At 44.0% G+C, this 16,944-nt stretch overlaps 1 protein-coding gene across 6 annotated transcripts in view; it reads left to right on the top strand.

Moving 5' to 3' along the window:
• Nucleotides 1-16,944, top strand: part of Stox2 (storkhead box 2) — a 234,588-nt gene that overhangs the window by 181,432 nt on the left and 36,212 nt on the right. The window contains exon 2 of one of the 6 annotated variants that reach the window (XM_052752256.1): nucleotides 16,097-16,216. The exons of the other annotated variants lie outside the window; for them this stretch is intronic. Coding sequence (XP_052608216.1) covers nucleotides 16,192-16,216 — 25 coding nt within the window. The 5' untranslated portion in view covers nucleotides 16,097-16,191. The remainder of the gene's footprint in view (nucleotides 1-16,096; nucleotides 16,217-16,944) is intronic. 6 annotated transcript variants of the gene reach the window in all.

Genomic DNA, 16,944 nt, shown 5'->3' with positions numbered 1-16,944 from the left:
GAAATGAGTTTCTGCTCGCATTACAATCCCACAGCTTCAGTAAACGGTGTTAAGTATGATACTTCCGACACAGCCTTAGTTCACTGAATACCTACCAGCGATGTACACATAGATTTTGTGCAAGATCTCTTAGCCACAGGGTGAACAGCAATGTGATGATTTCTGTTGGATTGGGTGCTTTCAGGAGCCCAGTGTCCTGAGCAGATCAAGTTCGTTTTATTTAACTGAGAAAGCCTGGGGTCCCATTTCCTGACCCAGGTTTCATCACTGTCTCCCACCACACTCCAGTGCTAGGTATTCATGGAAGAAGCATGTCAAAGGAAAAGTGGCCATCACATTTGTAGAAGAAAAGTGTTTGCCAGACTGGAGAGATAGCTCAGTGGTTAAGAGTGCTCACTGTCCTTCCGGAGGACCCAGGTTCAGTTCCCAGCACCCAACTTCCCATCAGGTAACTTACAACCAGCCATAACTCCAGTGGCAGCGGATCTGACATCCTCCTTTGTCCTCATCACACACCTGCATGTATTTGGTACCCATAAACTCAGCAGCCTCACATCCATACACAAAAATAAAGAAATGACCTTTTCGAAAAGTGTTTGCGGGGCTCCTGCTGACCGCAGGAAGCCTTAATAAAGAACAGCCAGAGTCCAGGAGCTGACTGCCTTCTCTGCCTCACTCTGTTCCCCTCTGAAGTACCCGTAGATGGAGGTGATGGTTTCCCATTTGGCTGGAGGAGGAAAGTTTATTAGACACAAACCTTTCTGCAGATCTGCGTGTGCTACCTGTATGACTTAGGCATTTCACTTGCTAGCGCAGTAGAATTCCAAATGTGTCCTTGCCCACTCATCCTGCTGGCCTGCTGGGGACTCATCTTCCGGTCCACAGGCATTTCACTGCCCTGTTATAAAAGTGCCTTAACATAGGTAATGTGTACTTGGCATTCATGGAAGTCTTTTTAGATCACTGCTGGCTCATACGCACCGATGAGAAGGCCATCAAAAGTTGAGGCTTGTTACATATGCATCAAAGTATCGCTGTTGAGATGTAAAGGTTTTGAGGGTGGAGTTTGGGGTGGAATGTTTTGAGTTGTTGCATCAAAGAAGTCTCGCTCATAGGTTGAACATCTCTGAGTGGTCTTCTGCCGGTCCCAGTAGCAACAGCTTGAGGCAGAAGAAGAACGGGAAATTCTCAGGGAAAAGTCTAGACTCTTACCTGTGTCTCCTTCAAGCTGTAGTGGCCTCGGCCAGGGACAAGGTGGAAGTTTTTGAAAGTACTCGCCACTCCTCTCTGCCCTGTAGATGAAAGAGGAGGGTTAAAATGGCATGTGGTGGATTCCATAATTATAGCTGATGCTAATGGTCTGGTTTGTGGGTGCCTGGGTTCTCCTAGTCTAGAACACTGGTGGCGGAGCTCGTCAAGGCTTGTGTCAGGATGGACTTGGAGAAAGGGCAGTTGGCACAGTGTCCTTCCATTTAATTTGTCATTACTTACTCCAAAGAGCATATTACGCCAAAGAAACCAGAACTGTAGCAAAATAGGTAATGTTTAATGATTTGGGACTATCTGCTATCACCACAGAGGTATTGGGGATGTGGGGAACGTGGGAAACAGGTGAACTGCAATGGAGTCTTTTGTTTGATTGTTTTTTGATTTTTGAGACAGGGTTTCTTTGTGGGTAGCCCTGGCTGTCCTGGAACTCACTCTAGACCAGGCTGGCCTCGAACTCGCAAAGATGTACTAGCCTTTGCCTCCTGAGTGCTGGGATTAAAGGTGTGCACTACTATGCCCAGCTTGGAGCCTTTTTTAAACTGACACAAAACAAAGAGAGAGAGAGAGAGAAACCCTAGCCACAGCAGTGCTGAAGTCAATTTCAGTCTCCATTCAAAACCAAGGCCAAGATGGACACATGTCCCTCTGCAGTAACAGTATCATCTGAAACCATGACATATCCCTATAGATTCTGTTTCCAAGAGAGATGGAACAAGCTCCCTGTACCCTGCCCTGTGACTGGGTGCAGCTAAAATAAAGCTGGTCAGAATGTGTGCAGCGACTGCTCCGGGACCCTGAAACGGGGGTGGTAGCAAGCACATGGGGGGGGGGGAGGAGGTAGGGGGAGGGGGCATCAAAATTTGAGACACAACCCAGCTACCGTGCGTTTTGTGTCTAGTGTTCTTCCACGAAGGCTGACTCAAAGGTAGAGAACCCAGGGAACGTGCCTGTGTGGACAGAATGATGTTCTCACCTGAACAGCAGGAAAAACGACTGCCTTGAACAGACTTGAGGTGGGGCTCAAGTTGTGTTTTGTGTTTTCCTGTGTGCATGAGTGTTTGTGTGCTCCTCTCTCACTGGTATTTAGGTGAGAGTTGGGCAGGCACCTGGGTTCAAAACAAAACAAACCAAAAATCTTCCAGCTAGATGGGAAATGAAGCATCGTGTATAAGGGAACAAGCTGAATGCCGTGCATGTGAGGTTTTCATTAGAAACCATAAAGGCTGGAATGAGGTGTGCCTACCCTTCGAATGTGAAGGTGGAATGATGATATTCTTAGATAAGAGAAAAATGATCCACTAAAGGAAGCCTTGGTCTAAAAGACATAGTGATGACCAAAACAATACAGGACACCATGCAAGAGCAAAGGAAGCTGACAGTGGCAACTATTTTGTAAATATAATTATTGTTAAGTTCTTTAAAATGTGAATAATCCGTAGAAAGCAAATGTGGGGTGAGCAGAGTGTTCTTTATACATGCTGAACACGTGTGGTAGTTATAGCATGAAGAGGAGATGGACCAATGTGGTGTTAAGGTTCACCACTCAAAGTAGTGAAATGTTCGTTTGAAGTGTACAAAGTGTGCTAGCTACCTTATTGCTTTGAAATGATGCATGACAGAGAGAAAACGTAAGGAAGAAAAGGCTGATTTGGGCTCAAGGTTTCAGGGAATGTTCATGATGACTTGGTCCCAGTCAGTTGGGCACAACATCATGCAGTGGAAGGATGTGGATGGAGGAGGGCTCTTCACCTCAGGGCTGACCACAAAGTAGTGATCGAGACGGAACGTGGACAGAGATAAGACATCCTCAAGGACCCATCCCCAGAGACCTACTTCCTCCTGCTAGGCCTCTCCTCCCAAGGTTTCCACACAAAAATAATGCCATCAACCAGAGACCAAGCATTTGAAACATGAGCCCCTGGGACATTTCATATTCAACCCAAAACACTGTTAAAATTAAGTGCATATTAAAATGTTAAAAGCAACAAGTGAAAGCACAAAACCAAAATATAGTAAAAACTCAGTAAATAAGGTAGAATAAAAAATTCCAAATATCCAAATGAAAGTAGGAAAAGAAAAAAGTAGTGTAATAAAATCCAGGGGGGGGGGGGAACCAGAAAGTAATAAATGGTTTATCTAAATCTCATCACATAATTAATTTCATTAAGTATTAACTATCTCCTTAGAAGTTAATGGAAATTGTCAGTGTTCTTGAATGATTGAACACGCTATGTATAAGTAATGTTTTTTAAATATGATGTAAAAGGTTTAAAAGCAGAAGATTTAAAAAAAAAACACACACACAGTGCAAACATTAACCAACAAAGTTGGAGTGACCGACCATGTTAATGTCAGAAAAAGCAGACTTGAGGGTATGAACAGGTATGAAGGGTATAGAGGAACATTATAAAGGGAAATCGGATGTTTGTCAGGTGTATACCAGCACACACGTAAAGTGTGAATGAGTTGAAAGGAGGAAATGGGCGGTTATGATTCGGACTTCATTAGGACTCCACACGGGATGGCAAGAATGAGCCGACAGAAAACCAAAGGACGCCGTCAGACTATTTGATCCGACTGACTTCTCGGAGATTCCTCCTCTGCACAGTAGAACGCACACTCCTTTCAAGTCCTCAGGGAGCACTCAGGAGCACTGTCAAAAGTAAACTGAAATTTCAAACAAACTGCAAACAATGGAGAGAGTGGAAATGATCCCAAGTAGTCTTCTTACCACGATGGGGGTTAAGTGGGAGTCAGCCACAGAGAGATAATTGATAAATCTTCCAATACCAATCAATCAGAGTACACTCTTACGTAACCCATGGATGAGAAAGGAGGTCCCCAGGCAATATTTGACATGTGTGAAAATGAAAATACATTGTATCATCGTTCCTGTGAGTAGTCAAAGGAAGCCTTAGAGGGAGATATGTAAAGGGAATGCTCAAAATAAGAAAGAAAAAATTTAAGATCAAGTAATCTCTCACTTAGAAGAACTAGAAAAAACAAAGAGCAAAATAAACCCAAAGTGAGAGGAAGAAGGAAATAATGAGCAGGAATTCATGAATTTAAAGCAAAAACAGTGAGGCAAACCAGTGGGATTAAAACCTGATTCTTTAAAAGTATTGATAAAATTGAGAAATAACAGGCAGATTGACAAAAGACGTTACCAACGTAAGACATGAAAGAGGGTTGAATGCTATAGTCTCCATAGACATTAAAAGTACAATAAACAAACAAACAGCTCTAGAAATGTAAACTCAATAATTTAAGTAGGCAAATCAAATCCTAAGAAAGAATAAGCAACCAGAACTTTCCTGAGAAGAAATGCATTGCCTGGCTAGTCCTGTCTTCTCAGCGGACCTAAGTCTAAAGCTTTACAAAAGGTTCATCCCAAGAGATGCTGGGTCCAGATGGCTTCACTGGAGAGCCCTACTGAACATTCACAGAAGAACTAACATATGATCTACATTAAAAATAGAAGGGCAGGCAATAATTCCCAACTCATTTTACAAACTCATCATTACCCTGATGCCCAGAACCAAAGATGGTACTATAAAATAAAGACCAATATCCTTTATGAACAGGGGCAGAGAAAAAAACCTCTACAAAATATTAGTAAGGTGAATTCCACAATATATATATATATATAAAACAGTAATAGGGAATGGCCATGTGGTTGAAGGCTTAGGGTGGGAGGGCAAATTCAGCACTTGAGAGTCAATGAGTGAAATCCACCACATTAACACACCAAAGAAGAAAGCTCAAATAACTGACCCAGACAACCAACAATTTTAGTAGCTCTTAATAATTTATGAATAAAAGCCGAGTTTCTTGACTTGATAATAAAAGTTTATGACTAATAGAATGATGGGAAAGACTAAATACTCTGCCTTCGAGATTGAAAACAGGGCAGAAATTTCCTTCTTCTACATCCTCCTGGAATCCCTCCCTAGCTGCTGGAGTAAGGCAAGGCCTGCAGACGGAAAGAACACTCATCTTATTGCAAATAGCTTGATGGACCAGGGAGAAAACTCACAAGAAATTGACCAAAAAGCTGCCAGAACTGCTTTGCTGACTTGGACTACACAATTGTACGGTCCGTCTGCTAAATAGTTTAGTAGTTCCAATGAAGTTGACTATATCCATACCAAAGGAACCAGAGGCTGCATTCCCGCTGTCGTGGATGAATTTCAACACTGTGCTCAATGACAGTAGCCAGTCTGGAACGAGGGTGACTCCACCCTTACGACATTCTAGAAAAGGCTTCTAGGGATTAGAAGTGTGTTAGACACAGTATAAGGAAGTTTTGGAAAGCTAACTGTATCTTGACTGTGCTGTTACATTTATTTATTTATTCATTTGTTTACTTGCTGTTTATTTAATTTGTGGAACTGCTGTTTATCAGAAGACCTCAGTTCTGTATCTGTTGATTTCTAAATATTATGCTGACAGTGCCGATTTTCGTGGCTAAAAAAGCAAATGGTTTCTGGTTTCCTTATGATTGCCTGCTGATTAATTAGATCGAGGCTGTTCAGTAAAAATGTCCAAGATGATAAAAATGTTCCAGTACGTCAAATAATAGCCCTTGTGGCCATTTAGCATTTGAACAGAGGAATTCACTCCTTAATCTGATTTATTTAAGGTGGTATTGGCCATACAGGAATACTAGCTGTTCTCCTGGACAGCACAAATATAGAAAATTGTATCATATCACCATGTCAGACAACAAAGAAATTTCATTATTTGTTTAGTTGGATTGTTTTAAAGACAAGTTTCCACTATATAGCCTAGGTTGTTGGGCCTAAACTCATGATCCCCCTGCCTCTGTCTCCTGAGTGCACCACCACACCTTGGTTTTAATTTTATTTGAATCAGTTAATTAACTGATTAAATTATCAGAGCCAGGATCTTGCACATACTAGGCAAGTACTTTACCACTGGGCTGCATCCCAGCCTGAAATTCCATTAAATTTTACCCATACGTTATGAAGTGATAAGAGACTACAAGCTAATTTTTATTTTTTGATGTCAGGACTTTTTTCTGGTTGTAATACCTATTGATAAAGATGTGCTATCTGACCTCCAGAAGTGGTATGTTCTGGAAATACAGAGAACTAGCTCAGCGTAAACATGTTAGTAGGGGAGTAATCTGTAGTGAGGTTGTAGAGCAGACCAAAACTCAGGTAATATTTGTAATGCAATGCCCCAAATGCGATGGCTTCCCCTTATCTCCGGGAGAACTGTTGGGAGATCCCCAGTGGATGATTGAAGCTCCTGACGTGATAGGTAGCATTGTATTTTTCCTATACCTTACCTGTGATAAAATTTAATTTATAAGTTAGACACAATTAATATTTTATCAACAATGACTCATAATAAAATAGAACCCTTGTAGCAGTGTGCTATGGTAAAAGTTACATTAATGTGTTTTTGCAAAATCTTACTGTATTTTCACCCAAAGGAAGCAGCACACAGCTTTTGTCTTTATAGAACATCTGAAAGACTGGAAGTCACTACTACTCTTGTTCTTTGGGGGCATTTATTAAGTGAGCAAGAACTCGAACACAAAACTACAGTCTGAAACTAGTTGACTTGTTAACAGAGACACCTGCCAAAGTGATTAATGTGCAGGTAATATATACAGTGTGGAAGCACTGGACGGACGGTGATTCCTATCCCAGGTGGAGTGGATTGGGATAACACACCATGGTATTACTCATAACAGCACGTGGTGGAAAACTTACAGATTATTTATTTCTGGAATTTTCCATTTATTCTTCTCAGATCATGATTCATTGTATCTGAAACCCCAGAAGGGAAACTGAGAATAAGTGGTAACTACTGTGTTGGCTGTTGGGAGGTGTTGGAAACGCGGTGGGAGGCACAACAGCCTGACCCTGTTTCACTGTAGGTAATAAGAACAGTGACAGGATGGACTTTAGGCACGAGTCACAGGACACCTTGAGACGTCTGGAAGCAGCACACTGAGGGCATCTAAAGCCTCCTGAGGGGAAACATACGCAGGTAGTGGATTGCTCTTTCTGGCAGGCACTGCTGTGGCTAAAAGAAGTCACATCTGGCCCGGGGACATGACGCAGCATGTGAAGCACTTGCTGTATAAATCTGGGGACTGGGCTCTGGATCCTCAGCATCCGTGTAAGTACAGGCAGAAGGAGGGTCGGTTGTAATTCCAGTGCCTGGAACTCAGAGGCAGGGTCGCAGGTAGCCTATCAACAAGCTCTGGGCTCAATGAGAGACCTTGCCAAGAAGAAGCCACTGAGGAAGACTCCTGGAACCAATCTCAGGCCTCCATATATGTATGTGCACATGCACCTAAACACATGTGCAACCACATACATGCACACATGCACACACACACACACACATGTGTACACACACTCACACACAGAGACACATACACTCATGCACTCACACACTCATACACTCACACACTCACTCATGCACACACATGCTCATGCACGCACGCACACACACACACACACACACACACATGCACGCACGCACGCACGCACGCATGCGTACACTGTATATATTCAACTCCAGTCAGGCTAAGTGCAGCTTTGTGATGGAACTTTCTGGTCAATATTGCTTTACACTTAGTTTGGACTTGTTTTGCAATGATCTTTTCCCTGTCCCCCAGTGCTGTGTGGGAAAGCATTCCATCCCTCCTTTTCACGTGTGTTGACTTTCCGTTCTTCACTTAATTGGAAGCATCTTGAGGTCAGAGGTTACTTCTATAGATGTGTCTTCTTTCCAAAAAACATGGCAGCCTTTGTACCCTTCGTGTTTCCCACAATTCAACCTTCCAGAAGGCATGACGCCCACCGAGCGGTAACTCAGCCATGATTAAATAAGCCAGTGATAGAGTAATCTCGTTTCTCTGTTCTTTGACCTTATAACAAATTCCAGAGAACAGAGCTCCAGGTCTCAATAATGCTATGTCTTTAAAGCAACAGAAACTGATCGGGAAATGCCATCCAAAGGCCTGCTTTCAGGTGGATTTGCTGCTTGTCTAACTTGGGGCCTAATTGTCTCCAGACACTGGGACCATACACCGACTGGCTTTTGTTGTAACTGCAAGATAAACATAGACACTCCCCAAGGGGAGCTCACCTGCAAATTCCAGAAACCGGTGTTGAATGGAAATAAATTGGAAAGTTTTTACAATCCAGACAGCAGTCTGTTATGAAGTATAAATGAGTCTTCAGAATGGAGTCTGGGGCCTTGAGAGATGACTCCGTCAGTCAAAGGTTTGCTGAGCAGGCATAAGGACCCAAATTTGGAACCTTATGTAACCACCCCTGAAAAGCTGGCCATGATGTACCTGTCATTGCCAGTGTGCTCCTCAGCCAGTACTCCTAACCAATCTCCTGACTCAGTGGACCTCAGAGTCAGTGAGAGACCCTGCCTCCAGAAATTACAGAGGAGAGGAACTAAGGAAGGTGTCTGATACTGACCTCCGGCCTCCCCACACATATATATGTGCACACATATACACTGAAGAGTAAGTAAATCAATAGTATCTCACATTTACCCTTACAAATTGCTTTTTAAAACATACCTGCTCTCTCCTTGCAGTCGGAAACAGTTGGTAGGAACATCTGAGAGTTATTCTCGGGTGGTGTGTTTCAGCCCAGTTGGTCACAACTGTGACCCCACAAACCCAAACACGATGTAGTAAGTCCAATGAAGAGTGACAACTCACGTTTTCAGTTTCCATAGTTTTCTTGCCATTGAATTTTAAAACAAATTTGAATTTTTCCCTTTGCACCAAAACTAAAAATAAAAAAATCCTACAGGCTCCCCCCCTCCCCGCCCCCGCCCCACACATTGCTTTCTTTGTCTGGAATTTTCTTCGTAGCCTGTTGTCAAGAGTCTAGAATCCTCCTGCCACAGCCTCCCAAGAGTTAGGATTACAGGTGTGCATCGCCACGCTCAGCCCAGTGCTTCCATCTTTTCCTTTCTCGTTTTCCGATGTTGGTCAGAGGAACTAAAAGCAGGGAAAAAAAAAAGGCTGACATTATACTATACTTGGTTATCTGCATCTTTAATTTGTGTGTTCTTCTCTGAAAGGCCTCTGGAGAAGTCTTGGAGTATAGCTTTCTTTTCATATGTTTTATCAAGTCATAGGTATTAGCTGTATTTTAATGGATTTATAAACTAATATTTAATAAATGTTATAGACTAGCACACATTCGGAAGACAGGGTGCTGGTTTGGGCTTAGCGTCTAAGCCTGGCCAAGCCTGCTCTCTCCTTGAGGCTGTGGCATTGACCCCCTGTCAAATGACAATGTACTGGATAACTTCTGCTACCTCCTAGCTCTCCCCATCCTTCCTCTGGTCTGGCCTTGTGAGAACCATCCTGTTGAAAAGCTTGCTGCAAAGCTGGCAGGCAGAGTGGCCAGACCCGTCAGTGGGTCTTCATGGATGTGTCCTCTCCCACCTGGAGGGACACCAAGGTGTTTGTCCTTTAGATGTTTAATTGCCTTTTCTATCCTCCATTGCATCTAATCCAACTTTAATTGAAATTGTTTCTTCTCTCATTATAAAAATACACTTCACTCGGTAAATCCTGAACTAGAAAGGCTTTGGAAACTCTGGAACTTTCTGTTTTTTATTTCTTTAAATTGCTTTTGTTGAATTTTTAAGTTGTGTCTTTTTTATTTGGCTTTTGTGCAGCCAGGGAAATCTGATCTATTACTGGTGCCCAGGGATTCCTCTTTGGAGGATCCTCTTCTATGATTTTTTTTTTCTCAGCTTGGACTAATATTCCACACTGGGCAATACTCCAAATGTCAGACCACTGCTGTGACCCAGACTTTTGTATGGAGTCTAGGCAGTCAGTGTTAAGTGTGTGTGACACTCCAAGGAATACATGTCCCTCCTTCTCTGTGCTGGGAATCGAACGCAGGCACTCATGCATCCTAGGCAAGCACTATACCACCAAGCTACACCTCAGCTCAAATCATATTTTTGATAAGCCCTAATTTGTCCATGCTGGTTATCTGGTTGATATTTTCATGAAGCATAGATCACTTCTTATATCCGTTGGTCTCTCTCTTCCCTGGTTAAGCAGTCTGCATCTTGTCTGATCTCTTACAATAGGTAAAAGTAAAGGCCACGCCTTAATAGTTATTTTCTTTTTGGGGATACAGCATATGTATACTTGCTTCTTAAGAAACCTTGATATCGCTGGGTGGCGGTGGCACATGCCTTTCATCTTAGCACTCAGGAGGCAGAGCCAAGCAGATCTCTGTGAGTTCAAGGCCAGCCTGGTTTACAGAGCAAGATCCAGGACAGGCACCAAAACTACACAGAAAAACCCTGTCTCGAAAAACAAAAAACAAAACAAAAAAAAGAAAGAAAGAAAGAAAGAAAAGAAACCTTGATATCAATAGCACCACTCTATAAAAACCTGCAATGCATTTATCCATCATTTTAATGTCCTCCACATTATTCAGCATCTCTCTCTCTCTCTCTCTCTCTCTCTCTCTCTCATATGAGCATGTGTGAATGTTTGTATATACGTGGGGGTGAATGTCACTTCATCTTAGCTAATCTAGACAGGCAACTAGCCCTTCTGTAAAACACCACAACCCTTCTAACCACACCATCTCTGTTTATATTTACTTTGCTGCCTGGTGAGCTACCCCTGTCTTTCCTCTCCTCCCTCTTTTCCTTACTCACCTGTGCTGTGCACCCTCGCTGCCTCCTTCTCCCCAAAAGTGCTCGCCAGCTCTCACCATGCTCTCTTGGTGTCTCTTTTCAGATCAGAAGTCACCACCTCCCTTTGTTCTCACAGGTCACTTTCCCTCTCCTGTGAATGATGAAACTAGTCTGGGCACTCTACCTAGTTCATACTGACCTGGGCAACAAGAGCCATGTCTTGTGTGCTACAATAAATAAATACTGGTTGGCTTGGACTAGACTGCTGCTGTAGATTAGGAGTCTTTTCCTAATCTGTTGGAACAGTCTTGTGCAGGGGAGAAAGTGTTGGCACTGAAGACTCCTGGGGGTAAGGGAAGTATAGAAGTCCCTAGGAAAGTCACTTTGAATATGTCAACATATCTTCATCTTTAGCTGGTTACTAAAAGCTTAGCAGCAATTCTATTTTAAGAGTGTAGGTTCACATAGGTAAAAGGCTTCTAAGGGATAAAACTGAACTAATTAACAAATGCCAAGTGGAATCCACTGCAACCATAAGGTAGATCCTTTTCTTTCCCAGTCAGATGCCCTTACCCCAGCCTCTGTTGCTTATGTTTCTGATTTGAGACTAACAGATGTCTACCATACCCTGATCTTACGCCACCCACTCTGCCTGCCTACCCTTTACTTCTCAGGGTGAAGCCCCAAGAGGCTTATTCTCTGCCTCCCCTTGGTAACTCCACATTTTGGCTCACACTTCCGGTCTCCAGGTCATCTCTTCCTTCCTTCAGTGTTTATGTAATGATTAGGTCCTTTGGGCGAGTCTGTTTCCAGGAACACGCTCTTTTTTTTTTTTTTTTTTTTGGTTTTTCGAGACAGGGTTTCTCTGTGTAGCTTTGCGCCTTTCCTGGGACTCACTTGGTAGCCCAGGCTGGCCTCGAACTCACAGAGATCCACCTGGCTCTGCCTCCCGAGTGCTGGGATTAAAGGCGTGCGCCACCACCGCCCGGCTGGAACACGCTCTTAATACAAAGCCTGCAGAAATCCCTCTTTTCCAGAGCTTGGGGTCTAGTGTGGATGCCTTTCTTTGCTCGCCTTTCGGGTCTAAAAGAAGTTCACCTCTCTTTCCACATCATTTCTGTCTGTTCCAATCGCACTTCTCTCCTCCTGAGTTCTCTGGACACTCCCCATGCCTCGCCTTTGACGGGTCCTGCCCTGTATTTTTTTGTACTTAGGTGGGAGTATCTTTTCTTCTCCAGCGTAGTTTGAACTTCTGAAGGTAGAAATCTTTATTTCATTTGTTTGTGGGGGGAAAAAAAAGTATGTTTGGGTTTACACACACCGTGAATTATGTATGCTAATCTCGTACATATTTAAATTATCCCTAGTAACCGCACAGCCTTACAGCTAAGCACCCAGGAGATATTTTCGGTTGCTTCGAGGGTGTGTAGTGCTCTCTGCTTTTCCACATGCAGCAGCTCAAAGACTCTGCCAGCCCGTTAGTCATCCGAATGTTTATTACAATTCTGCCTGGCTGTGCTACTCGCGCTGCTGCTAGGGTTTAATCTTCTGCCAAGGAGACACTCTAGTACCAAGCACCGCCTCTTTTCCACACCTTGTCAACTGAGCAGGTCACCTGTGGGATCCCCTGGATGATGTTTGTAAACCGTCACTGTCACCAAAGCAGTTGCTAAAGGGACCGAAGGCGGGCGGATGAGGGCGCTGTTCATTATGGCCGGAGTGGACTTTTGACTCTGATGCTCACGGTTGCCTAAAACTTGGGAATGTCTTTCTTGCCTGTGTTATCTTTCCTGTGTGTGTGTGTGTGTGTGTGTGTGTGTGTGTGTGTGTGTGTGTATGCACGTGTGCATGTGTGTATGTTGCTTCAAGTGCAGACCCTGGAGCCAGCTGCCTGGGACTCAGATCCTGCCTTGCACTCAGTTGTACCATCAGGAAGGAGGCAGGTTGACTCCTTTAGAAATGGGACTTACCTTTCAGGTTCCTTGGAAGGGTTTGACGTTTCCATCTACGGACAGAATAGGCCCATCTCAGGATGGACACGTTTATGTTTAGACACCGGAAACTTGGAACACATCTTTAGTTGTCCTTTTCTGTCCCCTTGAGTGCTTGGGCTTTAACCTTTAGTAGACGGAGAGGATGGTGGAATCTTTAACTGTTGAACGTAGGCACGATAATCTGGTACTTCCTGGGAGGACCTTAAGTTGTGAGGGCTAGTGATGTTGTCATGGTGACAGAAAGTGAGGTAACTCCATCGACTCTGTGGTTTCATAAGGGGAAAGACAAACACGGGTGTTCAGCTGGCTTCCTGTAGTCGGTGATCTTTCCTCCTCACTCGAGCCTCTTTGGAAACCTTTCACAGACACACCCAGAAATGTGTCTCCTAGGTGATTATTTTTGTTGTTTGTTTGTTTGTTTTTGAGACCGGGTTTCTCTGTGTAACAGCCTTGCCTGTCCTGGAACTTGCTTTGTAGACCAGGCTGGCCTCGAACTCACAGGGATCTGCCTGCCTCTGCCTCCCAAGTGCTGGAATTAAAGGTGTGGGCCACCACCACCGCTGTCCTAGGTGACTCTTAATTCAGTTGAGTTGACAATGAAGACTGACCTTCATAGATGCTTTGGGTGGATTTTGATGGATTTATAATGAAGGATTCAGCTACCTTAAAAGAGAATTGATTAGCTTTGGGTTGCATTGATAGAAAGCAAGCCCCAGTCCTGAGCCACAGGCTCAGGCCACAGTGACCGTCCAGGAGAAGAGAATTTAGAATGCCTTGGAAGGGAAATTCAAGACCAAACCATTTCTAAAAAAGCATATAAGGTATAATTCATAGTTTTTTTTTAAATGCGTGAAGCCTTGATATTCAAAGCGTTACCTAGTTTATAGTAATGGCTACTGAGGGATTGTTGGTGATACACAGTAGCTAACCTCCACTACATTCATTGATTAGTGGATGTAGTGTTCATGACAGAGCCAGAGTAGTGTGACAGGGAGAAGAACCCTGGTGTCCACAGCATGGAAAGAGTGAGACTCCTGGGGGCTGAGGATTTGAAAAGAACCAGAAGACGTTCTTTTATTTGTTTGTTTAACATGGGAATCAAACGTATCAATCGGCCAATGAATGAATACACACAGTTTAGATGCTTACTAGGCATCTAAAACTACAAGCCACTAGACAAGAGGCAATCTGGCCTATAGGGGCCAGGTTAATGTGTATGTGTGGCTGTTGGATGTATCGACAGGCCAAAGAGGGTTGAACATGTTCACAGCTTCCCAAGGCCAGACTGCAAATCACTACAGGGAGGAAGTTGATTGCGACTCATCAGAGCATGGCTTGGGAGAGGGCCGGAGTCTCATGGTGCTATGTCTCAGAATAGGCTGATTCACAGAAATTACATGACAAGGTTCAGGTGGGACCTGAGCCTGCTAATCCTCTTAGGGATCCTTCCAACTCAGCAATTTAGAAGAGCAGCCAGGTGTGGAGGCTGATGCTCATCCCCCTCCTCATCACAGCACTTTTGAGGCCGAGACGGGAGGATTACAGGACGTTTGAGGCCAGCCTGGGCTACAGAGTAAGATCCTGTCTCAAGAAAGGAAGGATGGAAGAAAATTGGAAGAACCGTGTTGAGGACTCCTTTTTGTTTATAGTACCTGGCTTCAGGTGTGCCTTGTCTTTGTAGTGTGGCTGCTGTGTTCTTGAAGAAGTAGTGAGCTTGTTATACAGATGTCTCAGTACTTCTGTCCTGTAGAGTCTGGGGGTGTGTGTGTGTGTGTGTGTGTGTGTGTGTGTGTGTGTATCTTTGTATGTTTATATGTGTTTATATATAACACATATACACATAAATGTAGGAGGTATTCAGCGTGGGCTAATAATGAGCGTGCTACAGATGGCGCAGCGAACAAGACATTTTTGCATAGATACGTAATTGATTTTTTTTTTTACCCCCCTTCCCTTCCTGATCTTAAACATAGAATTTCTTTTAAAAAATTTCGAAAAGCAGACGAAGCCGCGACACCAACCCACAAATCCTGTTGACTCCCTCCAGTCGTGCTCTAAGCTCTGGAGAGCCAGGCACTGAGAGTGAGCGAGCTCCTGACATAGTGACCTCATTCCCTGACGCTGCCTTTATGGGCAGTGGCAGAGCTGCGCGGGGCTGAAGCCCGCTGGGGTGGTGAGCCCGGGGCTTGCAAAGACTTGCAGGGCAACTGGAATTCATGGCAAATAGCTCACTGGAGCTAAACTTGGATCCAGCGTACTGTAGAACTGCCTGTTTGTTCCACATAGGTGGGAGATTCGTCCTCCATGACGATGCAAAGCCAGCCTTAAAAAAAGCAAACAAACAAACAAAAAAGGAAATATCAGGTCTGTGATTGTGGTTTGTTGAGTATATGATGCCAGATCAAATTTAATGTGTGTGTTCTTTCTTCAAGCATTATTGGAGGTATGTGCCCTTTTTACTCTTGGTGATTTAAAAAAAAAAAAATAATGTGTTGGGGGAATTAATGCATGTGATGGCGCCTGGGTCCCTGGGAAAGGAGCACGTACTCCTTGGCCCCTGCACCTGGGGTCCGTCCTGTCCTCTGAGCGCCCCCCACCCCCCTCGGCACTGCACAGACAAAGGAGCTAACAGACACACAGGCTGTGGCTTTTCTTGGAGCGATGACTCATTTCAGCTCACAAAGGATTCTGGGCAGGGGAGTGAGAAGTCAGGCTGATTGGTCCCCGTGACTTCACTTTGCAGAGAGGAATCAGACCAGGGGTGACACTGCAGATCCCCAGACACTGCAGTGGGTTGTCGCCTCGGTCCTTGTGACTTCGATCTGTGGGCTAGGTGAGGAGCAGGATCCTGCTGTTTCATGCAAATAGGATAGAAGGGCAGTAAAGATGACCACCCCTCCCCCGCCCCCACTGGCAAAACCATCAAGGGCAAAGTACACTCAGAGCCTTTTGACAGAACTTATCTCAGAGTCACAAGCCCTGATTTGTAAGAGCCGAGGGGTCTTTGGCCCATTTAAGATATATCTAGATACCTTCCAAGGAAAAGTGCCAGATTGCTGTTGTATTCCACAGGCCTGCAGTAACCTCTCTGAGATGCTCATTTAGGATACTATTGCTCGACCGTTTACTCTCTCTTCTTATTACAGATTCTAGGACGTCCGTTTCTGTTACTGGCTCCTTCTTGTGCTTGGATGCGTTCCCCTAGCATGCACCAGGCTTTAGCCACAAAGCTACCTGGGGAATGGAGCCAGGCCAGAAAGGGTCAGGTAGGTTCCCCCTGCTTTTATTTCAAAAATTGTTGTATGAAAAAAAAATATATATATATATATACACGTATGTTAAAAGTGTCGATACCCCCTGGGACCAGGGCAAGCGGACCTCTGAGAAGTGGTCCTACTGTTAGTGTGCCCTCAGCCTTCATCGAAGGCACTCCAAACTCTCCAGTGGAGGATGCCCATTGCATGTGACCACATCAGCATGAGAACCATGGCCGAGTCAGGGCCAGACAGTGAGCGCTGTAGAGGCTAGGAAGTAATTAGACTGCTTCCCATCTCCATCATCTGCATGCATGTCTCCTTCGCCCATCCAAGAGAAAAATATTCCTTGGATTTTTTTTTTCTCTTCGATTTTAACATATAGTCCATGAGATGTGTGTTATTTGACCTGGGACCCCACATGCATCACACTCCAGGCTGAGAGTCCGATTTACACATTCAGAGACCACATGCCTCCCAGTCAAGGCCAAAGGAGTCTGATTTACACACTCAGAGCAAGAGGCTTTCTAAGAATAGCGTCAAATTGAGGCTTCTGTAAACTAACAAAGTCAGTGTATTTCATTAGGTTCTGCCTTAGGATTTTGATTATGACAGGGCTATTTTTTTTTTTATAACATCCATGAGCTTTTCACACAGAATCTTTTTTTTTTTTAAAAAAAAGGTAAAAAAATACTTTCCAGGTTGCATTCACTAACACAAAAATGGCATCTCTGAAAACA

Source organism: Peromyscus californicus, unplaced genomic scaffold (assembly GCF_007827085.1).
Source record: "Peromyscus californicus insignis strain IS unplaced genomic scaffold, ASM782708v3 Scaffold_23__1_contigs__length_62951481, whole genome shotgun sequence".
Lineage (NCBI taxonomy): Eukaryota > Metazoa > Chordata > Mammalia > Rodentia > Cricetidae > Peromyscus > Peromyscus californicus.
Note: the sequence above shows the minus strand (reverse complement) of the source record. Positions and strands in the feature narration are given on the sequence as shown.